Raw genomic sequence first — 11,424 nt, 5'->3', positions numbered from 1 at the left:
ACTCGGGCACACTATTCTATCTAATTTCTCTTCCTCTTGTTTTATTAAAATGTTAATAGATAATATGGGAAATATCTATTTTAATGATGTTACTGTTCTTAAAATATTTTATTTTTCCTTGTTTCCTTTCCTCACTGGGCTATTTTCCATGTTGCATCCTGCTTTTCCAACTAGGGTTGTATCTTAGCAAATAATAATAATAATAATAATAATAATAATAATAATAATAATAGTGAGACCACTGCCTTTCATATCAAAATAAGTCATTTTGTAAGGAAACGAGCATTGACTAGACTATGTGACCTTTAATGGCTGTTATGATAAAAGTTCCATGCCAAACTTTGCAACATTGATGAAGAGGGCAAAGGTCTTTTTTTATTGCAGGAAGTCTTCTAAGGTTAATTAACATGGCCGAAGGAGCGTGAAAGTGAAAGATAGATAATAAAGAGAAAAAAAGAGGACGAAGGGTAAATGAAAATCAAACAAGAGGAAGCAATAAAGCAGAGAAATCCAATATGGATTGAATAAGTAAATAAACACATAAATGAGGATATGTTGACTGTCAAATTGTAAAACAGATAAGCCAAAAAGGTACATAATAAAGAGGAAAAAAGAGGACGAAAGGTAAATGAAAATCAAACAAGAGGAAGCAATAAAGCAGAGAAATCCAATATGGATTGAATAAGTAAATAAACACATAAATGAGGATATGTTGACTGTCAAATTGTAAAACAGATAAGCCAAAAAGGTACATAATAAAGAGGAAAAAAGAGGACGAAAGGTAAATGAAAATCAAACAAGAGGAAGCAATAAAGCAGTGTAATTCAATATGGAATAAATAAGTAAATAACCACATAAATGAGGATATGTTGACTATCAAATTGTAAAACAGATAAGCCAAAAAGATACATAATAAAGACAAAAAAATAAGGGAGGACGAAAGGTAAATGAAAATCAAACAAGAGGAAGCAATAAAGCAGAGAAATCCAATATGGAATAAATAAGTAAATAAACACATAAATGAGGATATGTTGACTGTCAAATTGTAAAACAGATAAGCCAAAAAGATACATAATAAAGACAAAATAATAAAGGAGGACGGAAGGTAAATGAAAATCAAACAAGAAGAAGCAATAAAGCAGTGAAATCCAATATGGAATAAATAAGTAAATAAACACACAAATGAGGATATGTTGACTGTCAAATTGTAAAACAGATAAGCCAAAAAGATACATAATAAAGACAATAAAATAAGGGAGGACGAAAGGTAAATGAAAATCGAACATGAGGAAGCAATAAAGCAGTGAAATTCAATATAAAATAAGTAAGTAAATAAACACATTAATGAAGATACGTTGAATGTCAAATAGTAAAACAGATAAGCCAAAAAGATACATAATAAACACAAAAAATAAGGGAGGACGAAAGGTAAGTGAAAATCAAACAAGAGGAAGCAATAAAACAGTGAAATCCATTATGGAATAAATAGGTAAATAAACACATAAATGATGATATGTTGACTGTCAAATTGTAAAACAGATAAGCCAAAAAGGTACATAATAAAGAGAAAAAAAGGGAGGACGAAAGTCAATTGAAAATCGAACAAGAGGAAGCAATAAAGCAGTGAAATTCAATATGGAATAAATAAGTAAATAGACACATAAATGAGGATATGTTGACTGTCAAATTGTAAAACAGATAAGCCAAAAAGATACATAATAAAGACAAAAAAAATAAGGGAGGACGGAAGGTAAATGAAAATCAAACAAGAGGAAGCAATAAAACAGTGAAATACATTATGGAATAAATAAGTAAATAAACACATAAATGAGGATATGTTGACTGTCAAATTGTAAAACCGATAAGTTAAAAGGTATAAAAGCTATATGAAATCCCAACGCAACTGAAAGTGAATACGATGTAGATAATCATTTCAATTTATCAAGGCAATATTGGTATCCCTCTCTCGGCAGCAATACTTCCCTCGCGTGTAAGAAGTAAATATTACAATATTAATCAACACACAAAGCCTTGTTTATGCTAATAAATCCTAGTTTAATCATAATTACAACTGACCTGGAGGTACCTAACACATTACTACCTTCAGTTAATAACGTAAGGGAAAGGTTCACGATATTGCAATTTCTATAAATGGCAAACATATCCTATTACACCGTCCATTAATTTGGATTCTCGCGGGAAATAATAGAAAGGATTAAACAGTGAGAATAAAGCTATAACACAACGATTACTCTGTTGTATAATGGAAGAGACATGATTAGTTTGTTAGCCAAATTAAACTTCAGTTCGGGGGATAATATGAAGACAAAAATTACTAATGTAAATATGGGAAGTTTTTATCTTTATCCAGGTGGTTTTCATTACTCTCACTTCATAATGCAATTATTCATATTCATAATGCATAGTTTTTTCTCGGTGTCTCTCTCTCGGTAGAAGCTTGCGCGCTAAAAGCTCAACATCTACTAACCCCAAATGAAACATATTCACACCGGTAGTCTTTACTACTCCTATTAATTATTATTATCATTATTATTATTATTATTATTATTATGATTATTATTACTATTATTATTATTACTAGCTAAGCTACAACCCTAGTTGGAAAAGCGGGTGCTATAAGCCCAAGGGCTCCAACAGGAAATATAATGTAGTGAGGAGAGTCAATATAGAATCAAATAGAATAGTGTGCCCGAGTGTACCCTCAAGCAAGAGAACTTTTACCCAAGAGTGTGATAGGCCATGGCACAGAAGCTATGGCCCTACCTAAGACTGGAGAACAATGGTTTGATTTTGGAGTGTCCTCCTGGAGGAGCTACTTACCATAATAAAGTCTCTTCCACCCTTACCAAGTGGAAAGTAGCTATTGAACAATTACAGTGCAGTACTTAACCCCTTGAGCGAAGAGTAATTGTTAGGTAATCTCAGTGTTGTCAGGTGTATGAGGACAAGAGAAGAATGGGGAAAGAAAAGGCAAGAATATTCGGTGTGTTTAGGCAATGGAAAATGAGCCGTAACTAGAGAAGGATCCAATGTAGTACTATCTGGCCAGTCAAAAGACCATATAAGTCAATATCGGTAGTATCTTAAGAGGTAATAATAATGCATGAACATGTTTGGCTTCCAGAATACGACTTTCAGATCTCTTACCATTTTCATATCAATCATAAACAGGTTTGATCCCAAGTTCAAAGTCCATCCCACAGATTCACACTTATTTTCATTTGGAATCATTCCCCTTTTAGATTTTACTGATTACATAATGACATTTGATTGAAGAATACTGGTCAGAATAATCATGCAAAGGGTGCGGGATGCTCTCACAAATGGCAAGCTATGAAAAGAAAAACAATTGCTTGGATGTAATCTCTTTTAAAGGATAGCCCGACAATAATCACCGATTAACTTAATTGATAGCATTGCAACTGAGTCTCGTGTATTTCAAGAGAAGATACCTTAAAAACTGAAAATCATCAAGGGACTAATGTGGACGAACTGTTCACTAATCAGTGATATGTCTCCCTTTGATATCTACCTCTACAGGTTTAAAGGCTTAAAGGCCGCTCATGAATGGCAGAGGCAAGGTACAGTGACAATGCCCTATCGAGCAGGACAATGCCCTAGAGACTGACCATATATACATATGATCAGCGACCAAGCCCTTCTCCACACAAGCTAGGACAAAGGAGGGCCAGGCAATGGCTGCTGATGACTCAGCAGACAGACCTATAGGCTCTCAGCCAAACCCTCCACCCTTAGCTTACAAAGACGGTGAGATTGCAGCGATCAAAGAAAATAACGAGTTTGAGCGGGACTCGAACTCGAGTCTGGCGTTCACCAATCAGGGACGTTACCACATCGGCCACCAGGAAATGGCTGATTACGCGAACAACGGGTGTATTAGCTATGGATACAGATTGTTGAACAGCCTCCCTCTTCAATAGTACAGAAAGATCAAATAGATATATAACAAAAATATCATAGGGAACACTGTGTTGTTATATCATTTATGTATTATTGGTGGCCAGCTCTCTAAGAGCCGCACTTGACTCATTGGGCTGATAAATCGACTCCTTTTAATAATAATAATAATAATAATAATAATAATAATAATAATAATAATAATAATAATAATAATTACGTATTTTTCATGTATTGAGCAAGCCATCTTGCATGTGGGTGTTTTTCAATCGAACCAAAATTGGTGGAAATTACTTCTAATTATAATACAGACTAAAAAACTACTTTAATAAAATCAACATGTTCTACATATATCAAATACATTAAATAAATGTAATGTTTCCTCTTCTTAAAACCTCTTCATTTATTTGATTCAATTAAATGTTTCTCTTGCTTGAGGGTACACTCAGGCACACTATTCTATCTAATTTCTCTTCCCCTAAAGTTAAAGTTTTTATAGTTTATATAGGAAATATTTATTTCCCTGTTGTTACTGTTCTTAAAATATTTTATTTTTCCTTGTTTCCTTTCCTCACAGGGCTATTTTCCCTGTGGGAGCCCTTGAGCTTACAGCATACTGCTTTTCCAACTAGGGTTGTAGCTTAGCAAATAATAATAATAATAATAATTAAGTGGAATTTAGACCACATGGATAGGTGCTAGAACTAGGAAGGCCATTCATTGCTCAGGGGGAACTGGCAATAGAACCTTTGAGTTATACGATGAAGTTAAAGGTAAGAGAGATTGGAAAGCATAACAGAAGAAATGACACTGGAACAGAGGAAGAATAGAGGGCTAAAAATGCGAGAAGCTTAAGGCTGAAGTAATGCCTACAATGTAGCAATTGGGGTATGCTGGCGGCAATATAACTTTATTATTATTATTATTATTATTATTATTATTATTATTATTATTATTATTATTATTATTATTATTATTAGTAGTAGTAGTAGTAGTAGTAGTAGTAGTAGTCGCTAAGCTACAACTTTAGTTGGAAAAGTAGGATGCTATAAGCCCATGGGCTCCAACTGGGAAAAATAGCCCAGTGAGGAAAGGAAATAGATAAACTACAAGAGAAGTAATGAACAATATCAAATATTTCAAGAACAGTAACATGAAAAATAGATTTTCTCACATATAAACTATAAAGACTTCTTTTATATACGAAATAGAAGGAAGCAGCGACTAATAATATTTATGAAAACCTTATGGATATGGGTTCACTTCTCCACTGACAAGGAGCATGTCTTGGAGTATTTTAACTTCAAGGAAGATTAGGTTATGAAAATTCTTACTTTCTCTCATTTTAAGAGAGAGAGAGAGAGAGAGAGAGAGAGAGAGAGAGAGAGAGAGAGAGAGAGAGAGAGAGAGGAGAGAGAGAGAGAGAGAGAGAGAGAGGGAGAGAGAGAGAGAATTAGTTCCTGATGACAAAAACAAAAATCCCAGGAATGCGTTTAAGTAAGTTATCCTGTCAACTTTCCGTTCTTTATATAAAAGCACAAAGAAAACGATATAATTCAATGGTAGTCTTAAACGTTTTAGATCACGCGACTTTTCTGTTAATTCACCAGTAATTTCATTCTTTTTAAGATAAAGATCACGATGCTAAGCTGAACAGTTTTTCTATTATCAGTGCCGGAGAGAGCGAGGAATAAGAAAAAAGCAACAGCAAGAGTGTATGGCGTGTAGGAAACACGTGCGGTACACTAGTGCTGGAGCCTGTGAGGCCAATCACCACTTAAATGCAGCTAGGGCCAATCAGCGTCTAAATACAACTTGGGCCATTCAGCACCTAAATGCAACTAGGGCCAATCAGCGCCTAAAGGCAACTAAGGCCAATCAGCGCCTAAATACAACTAGGGTCAATCGGTGCCTAAATGTAACTAAGGCCAATCAGCGTCTAAATGCAACTAGGGTCAATCAGTGCCTAAAAGCAACTAAGGCCAATCAGCACCTAAATGCAACTAGGGCCAATCAGCGCCTAAATACAACTAGGGCCAATCAGCGCCTAAATGCAACTAGGGCCAATCAGCGTCTAAATGCAACTAGGGCCAATCAGCGACTAAATGCAACTAATGCCAATCAGCGCTTAAATGCAACTAGGGCCATTCAGCACCTAAATGTAACTAGGGCCAATCAGTGCCTAAATGCAACTAGGGCCAATCAGAGCCTAAATGCAACTAGGACCAATCAGCACCTAAATGCAACTATGGCCAATCAGCGCCTAAAAGCAACTAGGACCAATCAGCGCCTAAATGCAACTAGGGCCAATCAGTGCCTAAATGCAACTAGGGCCAATCAGCATCTAAATGCAACTAGGGCCAATCTAGGGCCAATCAGCGCCTAAATGCAACTAGGGCCAATCAGTGCCTAATTGCAACTAAGGCCAATCAGCGTCTAAATGCAACTAGGGCCAATCAGCTCCTAAATGTAACTTGGGCCATTCAGCACCTAAATGCAACTAGGGCCAATCAGCGCCTAAATGCAACTTGGGCCATTCAATACCTAAATACAACTAGGCCCAATCAGCGCCTAAATGCAACTAGGGCCAATCAGCGCCTAAATGTAACTAGGGCCAATCAGCGCCTAAATGTAACTAGGGCCAATCAGCGTCTAATTGCAACAAGGGCCAATCAGCGCCTAATTGCAACAAAGGCCAATTTATGCCTAAACACAACTAGTGCCATTCAGCGCCTAAATGCAACTAAGGCTAATCAGCGCCTAAATGCAACTAAGGCCAATCAGCGCCTATATGTAACTAGAGCCAATCAGCGTCTAAATGCAACTAGGGTCAATCAGTGCCTAAATGCAGCTAAGGCCAATCAGCGCCTAAATGCAACTAAGGCCATTCAGCACCTAAATTCAACTAGGGCCAATCAGCGCCTAAATGCAACTAGGGCCAATCAATACCTAAATACAACTAGGCCCAATCAGCGCCTAAATGCAACTAGGGCCAATCAGCGCCTAAATGGAACTAGGGCCAATCAGCGCCTAAATGCAACTAAGGCCAATCAGCGCCTAAATGTAACTAGGGCTAATAAGCGCCTAAATGTAACTAGGGCTAATCAGAACCTAAATGCAACAAGGGCCATTCAGCGCCTAAATCAACTAGGGGGAAATTGCCGTTAAACCATAAAGAAAGAGTTAAAATAGGTTTTATAGAATGGGTCTCACACATGAATAGTCTGACTACAGTTTGGCCTGGATGGCTGCCGATGAGAGTATACAATAAGCACCTAAGATAAATTGAAAGGGATACATCGTAAACTAGCTTAGTTTAGCTTGATTTATACCTACTTAAATTCGAACAAACCTTGATTTTGATAACATATCTAGGATAGGGTACAGTTTACCAATTCACTCTTTTATTTTTAGTGCCCTATATTAATTATATTTTGATGTATACACGAGAGAGAGAGAGAGAGAGAGAGAGAGAGAGAGAGAGAGAGAGAGAGAGAGAGAGAGAGAGAGAGAGAGAGAGAGAGAGAGAGATTAATTGGCTACACAATACCACACGTAACACACTACAAGCTTCCAAAACTTCACGCATATATCAGTGACCTTGACCTAAATAGGCGAATTGGGAAGTACCGAACATGAGGTGTGATTATATTGATCCAACTTAAGTTCTCTCTCTCTCTCTCTCTCTCTCTCTCTCTCTCTCTCTCTCTCTCTCTCTCTCTCTCTCTCTCTCTCTTGAAAAAAAAAGAAACTGTAGCCAATAAGCATCCGCGTCTCCCAAGCAGCCATGCATCTCACAGAAACCGCATTTCCATAAACTTCGTAGTGGGAGATATTGTCGGAGCAAAGCGGATAACAGAAGACGAAATTTATTGCATTTCTCAAAGAAGCAATTTGCTCCAAGTACGTGACAGAGTAACGCATAGGGATTGAATTGAAATAATATATATGAATAGCCTCTGTACCATGGACTTCCACTGACTTGAGTTAAAGTTCTCTTGCTTAAGGGTACACTCTGGCACACTATTCTATCATATTTCTCTTCCTCTTGTTTTTGTTAAAGGTTTTATAGTTTATGTAGGAAATTTTTATTTTGGTGTTGTTGCTGTTATTAAAATACTTTATTTTTCTTTGTTTCCTTTCCTCATTGGGCTATTTCCCCTGTTGGAGCCCCTGGACTTATAGCATCCTGCTTTTCCAACTAGGGTTATAGCTTAGCAAGTAATAATAATAATAATAATAATAATAATAATAATAATAATAATAATAATAATAATAATAATAATAAATACCATGCTTGTGGGAGAAAAGACTATGGGGTAATGGTAAATAACATAACTATGATAGTGGATAGCATGACAAGACTTTATATCGTAAATTGTAATAAACAATGAAAACGATTGTAAATAGAGACGGTGGCTATTTTGTAGTTAACGCTAGGACTATGATGGTAACTTGTACAATAATTATACAACAAATGCAGCCATGTCTAGTCCACTACTGGACAAAGGCCTCTGAGATGTGCTTACTCATGTCTTGGGTTTGGCCAGGTTTCATCACCACGCTGGCTAACTGCGGATTGGTGATGGTGGGAGGTTTTGGCTTGATCGCTCATAGCAAACCGACCTGGTACGGGTTGCCCTAACTGGTACAACTTTGCTGATCATGGCAATACGTAAATCCCTCCACTACGTTGAAATATCCACGCTCAGAAACGGTACAATAATTAGGGCATACACTATAACTATAATAATAAATATGATTATAATTGTATATACTGTGCCCCTAATAGTAAAAAGTTATCATTATAACAGTAACAATATCATTAGTAGAAATGTAACTGCTAAGAGCATGATGGCAAACAATACGCCAATAGTGGTATTTAATATGATTACAATCATACATTTCAGGACAATGATAATGAATAAATACTATGATTATAATCCTGATAGGAACCTATCTATGACAGAAATTATATTACAGTCATTATCATCTCCTCCTACGCCTATTGACACAAAGGGCCTCGGTTAGATGATGAATGGAGACGACTGGCAAAATCTAACGTTACATCAATTGTTGGTAAATGCAAAGATTGAAATCACGCAGGAGCTTCATAACTACCACTAGCCTCGACCTCATGGAGATAAACAGACAACTGCACACCTAGTGAGTCCATGCAGAGCTTATGTGAGTCTCTTCTCCATGGAACAACCCTCCGTAGAAAGGAATGAATGAATGAATGATTTAAAGTTTTCAGGCATCCTGACATCTAAGGTCATTGACGCCGGAAGTCTAGAGTGTAGATCTTGGGCTTGGATAACTAGGTTACTCTTAATCGAGCAAGACCTAGAGCTGGAAGGACTGGAGACAATCTCCTGAAGTGGAGTATCGCCCCCTCTGCTCAATGCCATTGTGGGCATCCAATTCAGACAATGGACCACATACCTCGTGGGTGTGAACAGGGGTCAATTTGTAGATTTGGATATCAACAAATGTGATCAAGCACTATGCAGTAGATACAATGTTAGCGTGATAAGATATGATGCCGAGTACATTTATATCGATAAGTCAATGAGGATTTGTTTCAGTTTTAAAATCATGCTGTTTTTATCATCCCATTTCAAAATTCAGCCGTGAATCAGCTGAGTAAATCTTATTAAAACCACCAGAATGCTAGAGAACCTGCGCTCGGCGCCATAATAATATCTGTCACAACTTGGGTGTTAGAATGTGAAATAAAAAAATAAATATAATTGCATACCGAATACCCAAGGTATAACAAAATTTAAAAGTGAAGAAACGCAAGGGAACGCATGTAGCTGTGGTATGCTGGGAATGGGGAGTTCAAATAATATTTCAGTAACATAACCTTAATTTAATTCAGTGCACAGTAAACATATACATATAAAGTAAACATAATACACACAAAATAATACACAAATATAAAGATAATATAACTCTCCTAATACTGGACAACACACTGGTGAGATAAGGGGATTACGAGGTACAGGTTACAAAATACTTAGCCGAAAAAGCCGACCAGCAGAGAAGTTCACAAAAACGATACAAAGACGAGACACAATACAGGTGAGGGAGGCAGACTTGTAGCAGTGGGTAGCAGTAATGAGCTGCCAGTGACTACCGATCCAGCTCAGACCCTGTATATATACAGGCCAGAAGCAGTCACGGCGTATCCTGATTGGCTTACGTTGAGGTGGGAGCAAGCAATCCCACTTGCGACTGCTAATTAGAAGACGTGACAAGTGCTCAAGCAATTAACAAACAACCTGCTTGTTGTACAGGGAAGGCAGGCGGGGGGAAGGAGAATGGTGGCCGTGACATATCCAATCCATTTTCGTGCTGAATTGGATTTAATAATAATTTCTTCCTCGTGCATCACCATGGCACGTTCTTCGAAAAATGCAATAAACATCAGATGTTGCAATATACTATTCCCCGTCGATCGATCATTATTCCAAAAATTCTAGGAAATTCAGCTTCCTCGCAATTTTCTGTCATCCTGTTCCATAACCTACTTTCAGATAATTGGATATTTGAAAACATTTTAACGAAGAAGTTTATGAAACAAATCTTGTGAACGTAACATTAAATGAGTGACAAATATTAAAATGAGGTCAATAAAAAAATGGTTCCTGTTTAAATCCTATTATGAGATATAAGTAAAAAATATATAGTACTATTTTACCAAGTCAATTAACACGTAGATGTTAGATGAATTAAAATGTACATATAAACCGTACAGTGATCAAACTCTACGTGGGTGCGAGTATTTTGGAGGTGATCTGAAGTCCCTTTTCAACTGACTGAGATATGACAACACAACAATAGCTTAATTCTACTATTACCATGATCGTAATAATATGTAAGCAGTTAATTCTAAAAGCCATGCCTTCATTGTAAAGCTCAATACTTCACAGTAATCCAGAAGTTTTTTTTTTCCAGCTGTAACCAAGCTGTGGAATGATCTTCCTAATAAGGTAGTTGAATTGGTGGAACTTCAAAAGTTCAAAATTGCAGCGATTATTTTTATATGAAAAGGCTGACATAAGTTTATATAGGAAAGATCAATTCTATTGTTGTTACTTTCCTTAGAATATCTTATTTTAATTGTTGATTAGTTCTCTTGTAGTTTATTTATTTCCTTTCCTCACTGGGCTATTTTTCCCCGTTGGAGCCCTTGGGTTTATAGCATACTGCTTTTCCAAATGGAGTTGTAGCTTAGCTAATAATAATAATAATAATAATAATAATAACATTAATAATAATAGATAGGAGATTAACCATGTCAGACTAGCTGTAGAAAAACCAATTGGTTAGAGAAATTGCTCAATGATATTTGTTTTACTCTATTGGCAGACATACAGACGAACTAAAAACGTTTTAGCCAGAAGCAAACGTGAGACATCTATAAATTCCCGGAGAGAGATTAGGGAGAAAATGCAATATTGAATCTAAAGGCGTCCT

At 36.6% G+C, this 11,424-nt stretch overlaps 1 protein-coding gene across 1 annotated transcript; it reads left to right on the top strand.

Annotated features, from left to right (window-relative positions):
• Window positions 1–4,700: 4,700 nt before the first annotated feature.
• LOC137648239 (homeobox-like protein HDP1) lies at window positions 4,701–7,107 on the top strand. The gene is made up of 3 exons (XM_068381162.1): window positions 4,701–4,712; window positions 5,612–6,100; window positions 6,298–7,107. The coding sequence occupies exons 1-3, from the start codon at window positions 4,701–4,703 to the stop codon at window positions 7,105–7,107; spliced, it is 1,311 nt and encodes a 436-aa protein (XP_068237263.1).
• The last annotated feature ends 4,317 nt before the right edge of the window (window positions 7,108–11,424 follow it).

Source organism: Palaemon carinicauda, chromosome 10 (genome assembly GCF_036898095.1).
Source record: "Palaemon carinicauda isolate YSFRI2023 chromosome 10, ASM3689809v2, whole genome shotgun sequence".
Lineage (NCBI taxonomy): Eukaryota > Metazoa > Arthropoda > Malacostraca > Decapoda > Palaemonidae > Palaemon > Palaemon carinicauda.
Note: the sequence above shows the minus strand (reverse complement) of the source record. Positions and strands in the feature narration are given on the sequence as shown.